This window comes from Triplophysa rosa, linkage group LG19, assembly GCF_024868665.1.
Source record: "Triplophysa rosa linkage group LG19, Trosa_1v2, whole genome shotgun sequence".
NCBI lineage: Eukaryota > Metazoa > Chordata > Actinopteri > Cypriniformes > Nemacheilidae > Triplophysa > Triplophysa rosa.
In genome coordinates, this window is record NC_079908.1 from 10,773,305 (window position 1) to 10,788,629 (window position 15,325).

At 38.8% G+C, this 15,325-nt stretch overlaps 4 protein-coding genes across 13 annotated transcripts in view; 3 read left to right on the forward strand and 1 right to left on the reverse strand.

The window, feature by feature from the left end:
• Positions 1-2,495, forward strand: part of mark2a (MAP/microtubule affinity-regulating kinase 2a) — a 31,513-nt gene extending 29,018 nt beyond the window's left edge. For 6 of the 10 annotated variants that reach the window (XM_057359888.1, XM_057359879.1, XM_057359883.1 and 3 more), the window contains 2 exons: positions 493-531; positions 932-2,495. In XM_057359888.1, the coding sequence (XP_057215871.1) occupies positions 493-531; positions 932-1,364 (472 nt within the window). In that variant the 3' untranslated portion in view covers positions 1,365-2,495. The remainder of the gene's footprint in view (positions 1-492; positions 532-931) is intronic. The other 4 variants (XM_057359882.1, XM_057359884.1, XM_057359886.1 and 1 more) reach the window with 2 other exon arrangements.
• A 1,328-nt stretch (positions 2,496-3,823) lies between these two features.
• On the forward strand, positions 3,824-8,498 carry zgc:77262 (uncharacterized protein LOC402952 homolog). The gene is made up of 2 exons (XM_057359644.1): positions 3,824-3,986; positions 5,154-8,498. Exon 2 carries the CDS (start codon positions 5,239-5,241, stop codon positions 6,232-6,234), a length of 996 nt encoding a protein of 331 aa, XP_057215627.1. The 5' UTR covers positions 3,824-3,986; positions 5,154-5,238; the 3' UTR covers positions 6,235-8,498.
• Positions 8,499-8,612: 114 nt separating this feature from the next.
• Positions 8,613-11,029, forward strand: zgc:110782 (uncharacterized protein LOC541358 homolog). Its single transcript, XM_057359645.1, has 2 exons — positions 8,613-9,865; positions 10,025-11,029. Exon 2 carries the CDS (start codon positions 10,048-10,050, stop codon positions 10,918-10,920), a length of 873 nt encoding a protein of 290 aa, XP_057215628.1. The 5' UTR covers positions 8,613-9,865; positions 10,025-10,047; the 3' UTR covers positions 10,921-11,029.
• Positions 11,030-11,083: 54 nt separating this feature from the next.
• On the reverse strand, positions 11,084-13,453 carry bada (BCL2 associated agonist of cell death a). The gene is made up of 4 exons (XM_057359646.1): positions 13,081-13,453; positions 12,730-12,873; positions 12,384-12,607; positions 11,084-12,218 (listed from the first exon to the last, which is right to left on the reverse strand). The coding sequence occupies exons 2-4, from the start codon at positions 12,863-12,865 to the stop codon at positions 12,114-12,116; spliced, it is 465 nt and encodes a 154-aa protein (XP_057215629.1). The 5' UTR covers positions 12,866-12,873; positions 13,081-13,453; the 3' UTR covers positions 11,084-12,113.
• Positions 13,454-15,325: the final 1,872 nt, after the last annotated feature.

The following is a 15,325-nucleotide window of genomic DNA, read 5'->3' on the forward strand; positions in this document are numbered from 1 at the left end:
ATTTCAAACCTGTATGACTTTCTTTCTTCCGCAGAACACAAAAAAGAAATTTTGAAGAAAGTTGGTAACCGAACAGCACTGGACCCCATTCACTTCTATTGTATGGACACTACCAATGCAAGTGAATGCGGGCCAGTTAACAGCATTTTTCAAAAAATGCTCCTTTTTGTGTTCTGTGGAAGAAAGAAAGAAATTCATACAGGTTTGAAATGACGAAAGGGTGAGTAAATGGTGACGATTTTTTTATTTTTGGGTGAACTGTCACTTTACAAAAAGGTTGTATTTGTTAACATCAGTTAAAGTGTTACCAAATGGTTTTCTTAGTGTCACATACATTTAAAACCTGTGTCTGTCTTTAAATGACAGTATTCCACTATATAATTGGTAAATGCAGATTATAAAAAGACATTGTAGAAATGTCTAAAGGACTATCGGCAGTAAGATAGCAAACTCTTAAAAAATGAGAGACTAAACTTGTTGGTTTTCTTTGAGGAGTCCGTATGAGGGAGAGTTTCGAGATGAGGCCAGCAGGTGAGGACATTGACTAATAAAAATCATTTGTCTCCAAAAATGTACTGCTCAAGTTACAAAATCATTTAATTTATATAATGTGAAAATCTTTTAAAATTAGTTTAATCTACATCTTATCTTCAACTGGCATAGTTTCTCAGTGTCTGAAAATAGATACACCTAAAATCAACCCAAATACAGTATACTACTACCAAGCACCTTGCAAGATGTCCAGTGTGTTAACAGATTTTTTTTGACTGCATTGTAGTCTTCCACCGAAACACTTGTTGTTGTTGTTGTTGTTGTTTTGTGAGAAGTAGTATGCATATATCACAGAATGTGAGTTAAAACTCGTGCTACCTTGTTTTCCTCTTATTCACTTTATATTTCCTGTTTGTACCCCTCATCGTTTTCACCAAAGACCCATGTTGAGCACAGCGGACAAGATGGAGAAAGGTACCCAGGGACTGCCCGGTGACGAAAACAAGGACTCCCTGTCATCTTCACCAGCATCCAGCACCCCTTCGTCCACCCAGGCCTCACGCGACACCAAGCCACGAGCCCTACGCTTCACCTGGAGCATGAAGACCACCTCCTCCATGGAGCCCAATGAAATGATGAAGGAGATCCGGAAAGTTCTGGACTCCAACAGCTGCGAGTACGAGTTGCGCGAGCGTTTCATGCTTCTCTGCATTTCGGGCAACCCAGCGCATGACGATTACGTCCAGTGGGAGATGGAGGTGTGCAAGCTACCTCGCCTCTCTCTCAACGGCGTGCGCTTCAAACGGATCTCCGGCACCTCCATCGCCTTCAAGGACATCGCCTCGAAGGTCGCCAATGAGCTAAAACTGTGAGGAAGCTGATGAGGTTTCTGAGGAGGAACGTGTGGAGCCCATAAACTGGGGCACTCTGAGAGATTGCGTTGTAAGCTTTATGGCAGCAATGAATGAGTCTAGAGGCTGTAAAGAGGGAAAATGTATAAGACAGGTTTATGGGGGACATTTGTGCATATAGACATTTTCAGGGGGTCTATTTTTTGGGGGATGTGTTCTGTCTTGGTTTGGGTTTTCTGTTCCTTTATCACCCCCACCCCTTCACCCAGTGCTTTGCGTCATCTTTTATTTGTAGCGATTTTCTTCAAGTTTTGTGGTTTTTTCTTGGACCTCACAATTGTCCTCAGTTCTGAAAGTTAAGAGAATGCCAGACGTTGATCAAGTGGAACTGTTTGTCGATGGTTTTTCTCTACAAACACAATCCAGCTACTGTCATGGAAAGTTGAAACCCCCATACCCTGAATCTTATCCCTTGTTCAAACACAAAATGATAAACCACCATACCATATTACTTGATCTTACTTCCAATTTCAGGATACCTACATTGAGCAGAGGGGAAGAGATTAGTGGTTAGACGCTCTGAATATACAACACAAAATATCAACGGGCATCTTAGATCTGTGTGGTTGGATCATCTAATTTTCATATCTGACCAATAATATGGTAGCTGATCCTTACCCTCTGCCCCATTTCTACACCACACCGTCTTATTTTAGCTGAAATGGAAGTGTTGACTTGAACCCTCATTGTGTTGGAGGTACATTACCTATTGACACTTTGTTCCCTGACAGTTAGTTTTGTTGTTGTTTTTTCCTCTACTGCAGAAGTTATATATCTGAAACTAATTAAGGGCCAATTAAGTAATTATTGGTGGGCTGTAGTGTAACTAAGAATTGCTGGTTGGATCCAATCTGCTGCACTGGAATGAGTATGTGTTTCGTTGCCTTTCTCTGGAGAAGATAATATTATTATTATTATATGAATAAACCAGAAGTTGGATGATTTGTGTTCAGTTTAGTGAATAACATTGTTTTTATCATTGACTGTTTTTTTGTTTTGTTTCATCTTCAAGCAAGATTTGAAGTCTCTGTTTCCGTTCTTTAAAAATGTTAAAGAGCACACTATACAAATAAAAATATTTACTTTTTAAAATATTTCCAACTGGGCGCACAAACTTAGGCAAGTTCACTAAAAGGAAATCTTTGTTCAGGGTAATGTTTTCTAGGCACAATAGATGCTTCACAAAATAATAAAGATATTTAATTATATATTTTCCATTTGTGGGTCTGTAGGAAATTGTGCTGTAGATTATCATATACATTTTCTAAGCATTCTTTGTCATTTGTGATATGTATAAGCACAGAATGCTAAAATAACAATATGGACCACACGGATTTGACCTCAAAGTTATTGATAGGATTAAGTAAAGAGACAGAAAACCAGCCTTGAGCCAGGAGAACTTTAGTAACTTTATTTCCAACTTAGACTTGAAACAACCTGCCTGGAAACTATAGTTCTGTGAATGTTTTAGGGCGTTTTCTAAAGTAATGCCATATAATCTCTGAATCAAATCAATATTTGGGGTGATCATGCTTTGCCTTTAACAGCGCTTCTGTCATTGGTGCACTATTGTAGTTTTGCAGGTAGCTGTAAGTATCATGAAGATGTTGCCGTTCGTATGGATTTCGTCTGTCTTGAAGATATTTCAAGTTTATTTTAAGTTACAGTAATCCTTAGTTTATAAAAGAATCAAACGGATTCAATGACTAGATCCATGTAGGCCAAACTATTTGTTGTAGCATTTAATGTTCACACAAAAATCTAAATTTATTATTACAGTTAACAATCTATTGCTTTTTCCTACCGGCACTTAAGTAAAAAAAAAAATATATATATATATATACATCAAGTGTATACAAATAAGCATCTTAGAAATTGAAGCGTGTAATGTACCTAAGAATTTTGCACAGTATTGTGCATTCAAATTAGTTATAAAGCTATTTCATATCTGCTGAATTTACACAATGGACAGATTTGTTAAGATTTAAAGTGACATTCTTAATTTTTAAAAGAAAATATGATTTCCCCTAATTCCAAGAACTGGACACAAAACGTTTCTATGAGCATCTTCAGGTTGGGAAGGGACCAAAGTCATCCCACTCGGCGGCTATTTTTGTTTTACAAGTCCTATTTACATGAATAGGGGAAGTATGATATCTCTAGTATGAAATCGCTCGCAATAAAATATTTTAAGCTAAAATTGCGCTAAATGAAACTTCCGGGTTGCTACTGCTCATGCGCACACTCCCTTTTACGTTTGACGATTGGCTCTTCAACTGGAAAGCGGGACTTTGCACTTCTCTATTCACAGTAACAGAACTGAGGTGGTAAGTTTGGTCAGTGTTTCACCTCTGAAATGTTGCTTGTAGTTGCTATGCAGTATCCGTAATGATTTATGAAACAAGCAGAAGAATGAAACATCCAACCTCTGTAAGGTCAGATCTGGAGTCAGTCGCTAGGAGGCGCCATCTCTCGGTGACGGTTCTCTGTGCATGTGACCATCCCCCATCAAACCCAGCACTTGCACCGTCAACATCCATTATCGCCGAGATAGCCCGCGTCTTCGGTAGTTGCGTTTTGAAGGTGAGTTTTAACGTTTAAATATTTCACGTATAATTTACATCAATTTTCATTTTGTGCAGCGACGTTTCTAACGCCAGGACATGGCTGTTTATTTGTAACGTTAGTTGTTTAGACAATACATTCAATACGCCAGTGTCTCATCATGAACCTCGTCCTCACGTGAACCTAACATTTTGTAATTTAGGTACACAAACTTATTTTACACCATCAGGTTCTTGTAACTGGTTAGGTTTGCTGGTTTACCAGAATTGTAAAATGCTGAATATCTAAACTAACCTTACTTAAGCCACTTCATCAGTCGTTGGCGTTAATGATTGTAGCATTAGCACGATAGCTTTGCGCGTGCCCGATCAGTAGTATTACTCCCGAGTTACATTACAGACTGTTTACATGAGCCGTTCAATTGCGATTGTCCACGTAATAAAAATCAACGCGTTTTTGAAGTCGTCGACGTTTATAGTCACAGTTTCTTTAAAAGTGAAACGACGCCATTCATCCTTTCTTTATCATTAAAATGATGGAATTAACCGGTATCTTAATTCACGTCAAATATTTTTGTATATAATGTACATAAACACATTTTCAATTATTCGGTGAGTCCTCACTGTATATAGTAGTGTATTTGTCCAGTATGTGTGAACTTTGGTACAGGGGTCTTTTTACGCATGTGACGTAATGGCCTTCGATTTAACAGCCTGATGTATTGCCCGTTTCAGCGGTAGCAACACAAACAAACCTTATGTGGCCCAAACTTAACTTCCGGTAGATCTCCGCAAAGAGTCAATAACTGTTGAGTAGTTTTAGATTCATTTTCTACAATTAATATGCAAAAAAAAAGTAAATTAAATCTAAAATAAATTGTTATATTATAACCAAACACAGGCCGGAAGTTAACTTCGGGCCAGCGTGTGCGTTCAATGAAACCGTCTATTCAACACAAACATCTGGAATTCTTATGTTCGTTCATGTATAAACATAAACTGGAATTAATAAATCAAATTAAAACGTATTGTGTTTAAAAATGTTTATTGATGTCCAAAAAGGCTGAGGTAATAACTACTGTGAAGGTTTTTTTTCGGCTTGCGTTTTGCTATTGCAGTTCTTGGTTGAACTGTGGTTGATTTGCATATATTTTGCATGTTTATTTGTGTTTTTTCTTTGGCCTAGGAACTGCCGAGTTTGATACCTTTCACCTGCAATCGACCAAAGACTGATTTCTCAAGTAAAAACAGATCTGTTCTTCCTGTCCAAAATGGTGAAGATATTTGTTGGCAACGTCGCTTCAGAGACCACCGAAGAAGAGCTACGAGCTTTGTTCGAAAAGTACGGTGCAGTGTCCGACTGTGACATTCTAAAGAACTATGGCTTTGTACATATGGATGAGGAAGAGGATGCTCAGAAGGCTGTCTCCGCTTTACACAAGCATGAGCTGAACGGCTCTCGTATCACTGTAGAATATGCCACCACAAAGGTGCGCAATGCCACCAAGATCTACGTGGGCAATGTTCCTGAAGGTGTCACGGCAGCCAAAATAAAGGAGCTCTTCCAGCCATTTGGCAAGGTGGTGGAGTGCGATATCGTGAAGAACTATGCATTCGTTCACATGCAGAGGGAAAGCGAGGCTCTGCAGGCTATTTCAGAGCTTAACCACTCCAAAGTTGAGGGCCAAAAGATCTTTGTTTCTCTGTCTCGCAATAACCCGTCCAGAAATGGCAGAGGGGAGGACTACTTTCCTCCTCCTCCACATCACTATCCACCTCACCCACACCACCATCCCCACTTTCTCCCACCACGCCCGCCGCCCCGTGACTATTATCCACCCCGTGGCCGAATTCCACCCCCTCCTCTTCCACCTCCGCCACCACGTGCTTACTACGAGCGTGATATGTACGAGAGGGGCCCTCGCCATGACCCGTACGCTGCCGCCTCCCCGCGTTTTTACGATCGGGATCCATATGACAGACGCCCTCCGCCCCCTCAGCGACCACTCACGCCTCCTCTCGCCGCTCGCTACTACCGTGAGCGCAGCCCTCTTGGTGGTCGTCGCTCTCTCCTGCCTCCGCCTCCCCCTCCACCCTCTTCTGCCGGCTACGCCCGTGGTTTCGCCCGCAACGGCGCTAGCTCGGTTCCCCCTCCCCCTTCCACCACTGCTTCCTCCCACTATCAGCGCTACTCTATTGGTTCAGGTTTTGATAAGGATGATTATTTGGAGGACAAGTACAGCAATGGCTTCAGCCGTAGCTACTAAGCATGCTTTGTCCTGGAATTTCTTAGTCCCTTTTTATTATTTGACGGGACAAGTAATCTAAGAGGGGCGTACCTTCAGGGAGTTAGGGAGGAATTTTGTAGTACTCTGTGGTTGTAGCTATTTTAGACAACGGGTCAAACAGCTAATACTGTACTCATTTATTAATAGAATTACCTCTGGCCAATGAAGGAATAGCAAATGGAAAGTTAAATATACCTGGTTTTTATAGCATGTAAAATGTACTATAATTGCGATTTCATATCGATTTAAATATTTTGTTAAGTGACCCGTATTTTTTTGGTGACTTACGTTGTTTTTGTTTTAAACATTTTTAGGGCATTTGCTGAGGTTGTACAATACAAAAGAATTGTCTGAATGGTAGAGTTAAAAAAAGAGTGTTCGGGTTATCATTAGTTTTTCTAAAAAGCTAAAGTCTAAGAAAGAAGTCATTTTCGAAGTTTTTCCTGCGTTTATTTTTCTTTTTTGTCACCATCTTTTCCAGGGGTCGGAGAGGCAAATCTAAATACCATGTCTCTGTAAGCAAATTGTATAGATATTGTTCAGTCCTGCATCATAGTAATTAATTAGTCTTAATAGTCTTAAATTTTTTCTTAAATTCAAGTTAATTTATTTTTGTTCAATCTCTTTCTTGGATTACCCGGGTGTAGGCAAATTACTTTGGTATGTTGTTAGAAGTAATGTTCGATGAGAGTGGGAAGGAACAGAGAGGAAATGGGTAGAGGTGGTTGTGGGTGGAGCTATGTGCTAACTGACTGATCAACCTATCACATCTACAAGTCGCCCAACTTTCGGATTCGCTGCCGCATCGTCGGATAAAGCACCACCGGTCAAAGGAAGCTCGGGAAAACAAATGACCAACCACATGCTGACCGTCTAACACATTAAAAACAACGCTGATTCATTAGTGCAATTTGTACACTGTATTTCGATATTACGCTGTTTTAGAAAAAAGCTGATTTTTCGACTCCGCAGACTCTTGAGAAAGTTTTTAAATATGATAGAATTACTTTGGCTTTACATTACAATGGACGTGTTTGTGATTGAAAGTATTACTGAATACTTAACATTGTTACCTGTTCTACTTGTACTACTGCTGTGCATACGACATCATTGTAAGCGTACAACTCTGTTAAAATGTACGTATGTTAAAAAGTCTTTAAGCCTGTTTCTCGACTGTTGACCCGAAACCGCTACCTTTACCATCTTGTCCATTCGAACACCATTGCGATTGTTTGAAAATGATTCGAAATATATATGCTTGTTTTGATTAAATATAAAAACCTGTTTTACCAATCGCTGTTCACCATCTAGCCGCCTGAATAAAATGTCGACTGACTTAGATGCAACGTTTTTCATGTCACTAGTTTTTAATTGAGTCTCTTTCTACCTTCTGTCTCACTCGCTCACGTTTATCATTCGTGGAATGCAAATGTTCTGTGACTTGGTCATTGAAGTGTAAAGTAAATTTCCAAATAGATTCGAATAAAAACTTGTCGCACTTTTTCACATCATACGAAATGCCAAAGGCATTCATTTAAACCTTAAATTCCAATCATTGTCTTCCTGTTGTGACCCCTGGCCAAGATAAATCAATGTTTGAAACCATTGACTAGCAGCATCAGCCATGCTCTTGTGTGGCTCCTCAGAATAGGTGAGTTGAAAGTGAAGGTAAGTAATAATTCAAGGTGGATTATTTGGTCTTTTGTTCTCCTTGTGAAATTGCATGTTGGATGTATTCATGAACTTGTAGAGCCTGTTTGATTTGTTTTGGTTTCAGTGGCTGACATTGATGATCATTTTTAGAAAAGCTGCATACTGTCGGTTAAACACGTCATTTTGGATTGTGCTGGCTTGTCTGCATTCCCTAATATGTTTTTACTTTCCCCCACAGTTCCTCAGTAATGCCATATTCACACAAGTTCATGCTGTGTAGTCATCTTTATTGTCAACTTTTTAAGTATAGTTATAAAATATTTTTAAGAGGAATTTCATAACTGATCAAAAACTCGATGTCACAACTGATTTTTTTGTTGCAAAAATCTTCTGGTTCCCCATAATTTTTTAACCCGTTTTGATTATCTTGAATAATTGATGTAGTTTAAAAAACTTTTTAATTACATTTATGCCCATTTAAATGGCAAATTTTAAAAAAGTGAATCCCAAAGGATCGTCAGAATTAAATAATGTTCAGTATTGAAGGCATAAAAAGAGTGATCTCAATTGTGCATACAGAAAACGTATAGTAGCTTTTTAATAGAGATACTAGTTCATTCTGAGAGAACTGTTAATTGTATACCAGGTGGGTGTGTATGTTTTACTACTCCAGGACACTAAACTGAAGATAATTTGATGTGTAACTTATAAAATAAATGTTGTTTTAACATCTGTTTAGCATTACAGTGTCAGGCTATTTGCTTGCCCCTATTCATGATTATATTTTAATCGTTTATAAAATATTTAAGGCATACTACTAGCATTTTCTGAGTTTGTCCCTACATCTAGTTTCAAAATAATACTGACTGTAAGTAATATGGTGTGGCATAAAGTTATTTTCAAAATTATGTGGTGGGAAGGTTATTTCCTACACGCAATGCAGTAATATTCTTAAATGAAATATTTTTCTTAATTTCTAAGGTTTGTTTGCAAATGTTACTGTTTACTGTGAATGTAGACAACAGTGAGTGCTTTTGTGTAGAGTAGGATGTCATGTGACAGCTGGAATAAAGAACTATAACCCCATAGGATAACGATAGGCCATATCCATATTTTTGCTTTATGCTGTTCATTAACTGCAGTATGATCCCTTCCTCGCCCAGTTTAGATGTGTATCACACAACTTCTAAATCACAATTAAATGTCTGATCTATATCTTTATTTCAACCAGTACTGTCTGTCAAATTGCAGTAAAGCCTTCCTGTCAGATTTGCACTATAAGATGAAAATGTATGAATAAAGTGTGATAGCGTGTAAAGACTTAATTTTAGTTTGGCATTTTGCTTGTTGATGCTCATTTTTAAATATGTGATTCTCAAATATGTTGGTGAATAAAGTCAACATGATGGATTTTAAATCTGTTTTCTTGTGTGGTTTTGTTAACCTGTAATGTCTAACAGTGATGTTATATATCTAGTGTCATTTTGCCCACCCCCGTTCACAATACACCCTCTTTTTCACACAAAAATGACCTAAAGAAATGATGCAGTGGGTTTACGTGACGCACTTTTGGGCAAGTCTCCAAACTTATTTTTTGAATGGATGTCAATGGTATGGAGGAGACCATTCACTACGATAAATAAACTCCCTTTGTGAGGAAGTAGACGAATCCGATCTTTAGTAGCTTTACATTAAACGATACTTTTGTTGGTAATTATAATAGATTTATAAGAGAAGGCTATGTAAATGTTGTACATATAGCAGTAAATGCCTATTGTATTGTGTCCTTATTCTGCGAAAAAAAAGCGTTAAAGTTTTTCACTTGACTTTTTAGTGAATGTCGCATTAGCGCATGCGCGAGCGAGGAGCACGCGGACCGTCACCCGAAATCTCGTTTTTACTGTTTGGTTTTGGCACATTGCGGCAACAGTCTTCCCACTGCTTCACTAGACTACACGTAAGTATAGCATAATATTCGATTCGTTTGAACATTTCACTTTGCTTAAAATGTTAGCAAGCTGTTGTTTTAATTTGTCATGGGCCTGTTTGACAGAAAATGACACTTCACAAAGAAAACGTTTGAAATGATTGAAACGCTGTTTTCACTGCTTTACAGGGTTGAAAGGTGGTAATATTAAGATGATGCCTTATGAAATACTGTCAGTCACGCTGATGTCAGGGGTGCAGATGCCCCTCTTGGGTTTGGGCACTTATAAGTTACAAAGCTATGATCAGTTATACCAGTGTGTGGACTCTGCTCTTCTAGCAGGATACCGTAGCTTTGACACAGCTGCTGTGTATGGAAATGAGGCACAACTAGGGCAAATCCTCAAAGAGCTGTTGCCCAAGCATGGCTTTAGCCGTAAGGATATTTTCATCATCAGCAAGCTTTCCCCTTCAGACCATGGACCCAGGGCAAAGGTAGGTTGCCTGAGGAGTCTGGAGCAACTAGGTTGTGAATACATTGACCTCTATCTAGTCCACTGGCCTGGAATAGAGGGTCTTGAACCAGAGGATTCTTGTCATGCAGAGTTCCGGGCACAGAGCTGGGCAACCCTAGAGGAATTCTACACAAGCGGGAAATTCAAGGCAATAGGAGTCTCTAACTACACTGCAAAGCACATTAGGGAGCTGCTCGTGATGTGCCTTGTGCCCCCAGCAGTCTTTCAAATGGAGTGTCAACCAAAGCTGATCCAGAGGGAACTGAGGGATTTATGTACAGAGAAAGGCATTCACTTCCAGGCCTACTCCTCTCTCGGTAAAGGAGCTCTCTTGAGCGAGCCGGAGGTAGTGGCTATAGCAAAGCGCTGTGGTCGGACCCCTGCCCAGATTCTGCTGAGGTGGGCTGTACAGCAAGGCATTTCTGTTCTGCCTCGTTCTTCACAGCCACACAGAGTAAAGGAAAATGCAGAGGTTTTCAATTTTAAGTTAAGCGAGAGTGATATGATGATGTTGAATGCCATGAATTGCGGAGCAAGGTTTTGTAAAAGAGACTCTAGCAATATAGTTTAGGTTTGAAAATATAATGTACTTCAGCTATTAATATGAATGTTTAATTGATCCTTGAGCTCAATATATGATGTGTTAAGAAAAATGTCTAAATTCAGCATTTGAATAAAGATGATCATTAATAAATGCTTGCAAATGGTGAGTGTTTAAACAATAGTTAACTAGCTTCAGACAGAAAATCCTTTATTTGACCAGAAATGATAGAAAAAGATACAAAACTGATCAGTTTAAAAACTGTTCAGACGGCTCAGTAGTGGTGTAAACTGTTAAGAATTGATTTGTACAAGGAGCTTAAAAAAAGGAATGGAAACATCAAGTATAAGGCTTATGAAAACAGCATTTGTTTTGTCCAACTGCACTTCATTGCTTACCCAAATGTCTGAATGTATTTACACACAAGGCCATTCAGATAGACTGCACAGCCTGCAGTTTTAGTTTGAAGAAATATAAATGTAACAAGAAATATGTACATGAAAAAGGCATTACAAAACTTTGAAATTGAATTGATTTCAGTTTCTCCATAGCATGAAAAACTTTCGTCAGAATTGATTCTATGCATTCTTACTGGTTGTTCACCACAATGGTTTGGCATCAAAAAATAAATAAACCTGAGATGTAGCATATATTATCAAATTAGGTAAAAAAAAACAATACCCGTATTGTTGTTACCATCACTAACCTGTACTTCCACAACTTTATCCAGTGTCACATTTCTTGAAATATATTTACATTTTGCAAGCAACTGTTCTAGCCTTTAGTAAAACAAAAATGCTCTCCACATCTATATATCTATACAATTTATAAAATACATCATAGAACACATTTCTTTGCCAAATATTAATTTAAATAATACATATCAATAAATAGCTTTTAAATAGAGGTTTCATTTAAAATCAGTATAGAAAGATTGTCCAATGGATTGATTTGAAGAGAGATTGTCCCTTTTAAGATTGTCAAATTTAAGTAACACTGGCAATTCTTATTATCAAAGATAAATTATTGCAGTGGTAAAAAGTGACAGCACTTATCCTTCGGATTATTTTTTTAAAATCTATTTTACACACGGATTACAAAAAGGCCATGATGGTGATCAGACCAGCCTTCACCTAGCAGGGTTACTTCACTTTGAAGCGCAGCTCTCTCTCGTAAATGTCATTCTGTTGGGTAAAGGTATTAAAGCATGGTAGAAGACTTGGTCAGTCTCTGCTCTCCTCCTCTTTGGGGCTCCAGAGGAATGAAAACCATCCTCGGTAAGTGTGTTTCTGAGCTCCTCTACCGTGGCTGCTCACTCTTTTGACCTCCTAGAAACAACAAAGCATCATCACAACCTCAAACGTTAAATAAGCCCTTGTTAGCTATACATCTTGCATATTTAGAGTCACAAGCCACTGACACTCTATCACACCTCCATGCAAACGTACACTGTGCTGTTGTTTTTTATATAATGTACAGTATAGCTCACTCACCCCTTTGTCGAGCCATGTGTCAAACTCATCGCTCATTCTTCTCAGTTGTCGTCCGTACTTCTTAGCTTTCCACAGGGCAGCAGGTGCGGATTGAGAACGACCTCGGAATGGGGTTCCATCTCCAGCTCCTCCATTCTCCTCTGCTGATGCTCCATCCTGAGGCTCCGCGTCCTGCCACCGGCTGACCGTATACACCTGAGACTCAGAATAAAGCCGCACACGCCCTGTACAAGCACAAGGGACAGATGAGGAACAGAAACGAAAACGCTATGTAGGTCAATCTTTGTTATGTTTCTTCAGTTATTTCCTGGTTGAGTGGTGAGGTTTCGTGACTTAAGCGGCTTACCTTGTGGAGCACTGTTTGGCAAGCTCTGATCCTGATGTTGTCCAGAGTTTTTGATTGTCTTTCCCGAATTTGATTCATTTTTGCCATTTAAATCGCTGGAATCATCTTGTTGGCGATGCACAATGGAGTTATCCATTGTGAGAGCTGGTAAAAAATTGGGAAGCCATTTAACGTTGTATTGGATATGTAAGCTGTCCAAGCCATTAACTATCCATCAAATTAATGTAATCTCATTATTTTTGTATTGAATAACGCACAACCAAAGAAGTTAAGATTATCTCAAGTAAATCATTTATAAGATCAACATTAGAGTAAAGCACGGACACCCCACTAGTTTTTACGAATACATACCTGTGGATCTGGACGAATTCCAGGACAATAGATTGAAATGTGCTCGTCTCTCCCAAACTCTAACAGTGGCACTATATGCTGTTCCGTCTTATCCCCAGTTCAATTAAAAGTAGCTTTTCCAGTTCTCCACAAATATTGATCGCCTCATGACATGTGACACACCCAAACAACAATAGCTGCAACTGCTTGTTCATATAAGTTTCTATTCTCCAAGGTTGAGTCACGCTCATCTAAAAACATCGATAACCAAATGTTATGAAAAATATATCCCGTTTTCCGTGACATTTAGACGGAGTGATTGTCTTCTCGCCGCAAGTAATAACGTGTCTAAATGTGCAGTCCGGTTGTTGTTATCACTACAGTGTATGATCTCATTTCGGCTCAGATATTGTTGTTGTCCATCGCCGTTTACAGTAGCGCTTCACTTCTCAGCCAATCGAGTGGCGTTCAGTTTCTTCTGACAGCCAATCGCAGCCCGCTGCTAGGGTGTTTTGAGCGCACTCTGATGTAACGTCACTGTTGCGGTACGGTTTCGCGAGCCTTTGCTGTCCCGTGACTTGTTTACTTCAACTGGGCCCCAGTCTCGCGGAAGCGTGGAAAGAAAATGCAGCGCGTGCTTACCGAGGACGTCGCCGGAGAATTTACACGGGAAACGTGTCGTTGAACTTCATTTGCATAGAGTTGAATTCGATTTTTAAATTATTTTCTCCGCAGAACATGACTCCGAAGCCCAAGGCTGCTTTGTTTAATAACAACAAAAAAATCTAGTTTTTGTTCTCTGTTTTGTTCTGAATGGATTAGATGGTATTTAACTGACTGGCTTTGTTGTTTATTTAAATATTTAGCAAAGCGTATTTGTTTTATACTCTAATGCAAATACATTTTTTAGCTCAAATGTATTACAGTCATATTGTGGTTTTATTTAAATTCAAAAATTGTCATCATGTACTGTGCAATTTCTCAGTTTGAACAGCAGATGGCAGGAAACCTCTATGCATTGTTGAGATACGTATTGTTGGCTATTTCTTGCTTATGACTCATGTCTGCAGCACACAGAAATATATAGGTTAATAGGACCTTCTGCGTTTGTTAACGTTTCATATCTCATTATTCTAATATTCATTTTGTTAATGGCAATAATAATTAAGATAGAATAAACCTTTTAGCCTTGCCTTAATTTAACAGCATGTCAAAGGAAAGTGAATTTTGTCAGTTGTTATTTATTTATATCACCGTATATCATCTAATGGAGCCTAGTATGCGGTCACATATTGGTCAGCACACAATATAATACAAACACAAATGTGCTCATATAAGCATTTTGGATGTGTTTAGGTTTTAGTAAATAGGCCTATACAAAAAGACATTAGCAGTGTTTGGCTCAATGTAGGGTTTGTCTAAAAATACTGCTTAATGCGGCCTCATTTTACTTACATTGTAACTGGGCATGCATTTTAGCACTAAATCTGAACAAGACAAGTAATGTTTTCATTGGCGACATAAAGCATCAGTTTTGATGTATTGGAGGCTTTTGTGAACGCAGCATTAATGGGGTGTCTCCTACAGTATACTAGACTAATCGAAATTGTAGCATTTTGTTGTGAAGTAAACAATTTGGAATGTTTTTGGCTTCGGGTAACCAGTCAAGTGGTTTTATGATTTGTTATACCACGGGGCTGTGGAATGCTTCATTCTGATTGGCTGACGAACGTTCTATGGGTGTGCATTATTTTTCAGTAAAACGCACACCTATGAAGTAATTCCAGATCAGTCGACCGAATTACACTTCGATATCACTTCGCCAAGTTTAACTGAATAAGGTTAGGCTATACTGTAGCCTATACTGTCCACCACTGAATAAAAATCTAACAACAAACATACCCATGTTTGGACAAAAACAAACCAATTTCCATTTTCTGAGAAGAAATAACTATTAATTTTTTTATTATTACTCCGCTGCGCGTCGTGGCCGCATCACCACCTTGGGATGTGCATTACTTTCTGAGAATTCAACGGCCAGTCGTCAATTATTCTTTACTTATCTAGATGAACAGTACAGCAAAGAATGCCAGAAGAAGCAAGATGCATCAAGAATATAGCTACTGGATGCTAACTTTTCCCTTACTCAAATTAAAGTTTGATGAACCCTGCCCAAAACACAATTGAAAATGTAGGCCTATAGTGGGAATTGTTTTGGATTTGATGGAACTAGGGTGTCTGTTATGGTGGATTCAACCATTCCATT

Bases quoted from the DNA above. Each gene is read 5' to 3' on its own strand.
- zgc:77262 (XM_057359644.1), top strand. From the start codon at position 5,239: ATGGTGAAGATATTTGTTGGCAACGTCGCTTCAGAGACCACCGAAGAA.
- zgc:110782 (XM_057359645.1), top strand. From the start codon at position 10,048: ATGATGCCTTATGAAATACTGTCAGTCACGCTGATGTCAGGGGTGCAG.
- bada (XM_057359646.1), bottom strand. From the start codon at position 12,865: ATGGATAACTCCATTGTGCATCGCCAACAAGATGATTCCAGCGATTTA. The intron at 12,608-12,729 runs GTAAGCCGCTTA...GTGCTTGTACAG, and splicing joins GCCAAACAGTGCTCCACAAG to GGCGTGTGCGGCTTTATTCT. The intron at 12,219-12,383 runs GTGAGTGAGCTA...TGTTGTTTCTAG, and splicing joins ACACATGGCTCGACAAAGGG to GAGGTCAAAAGAGTGAGCAG.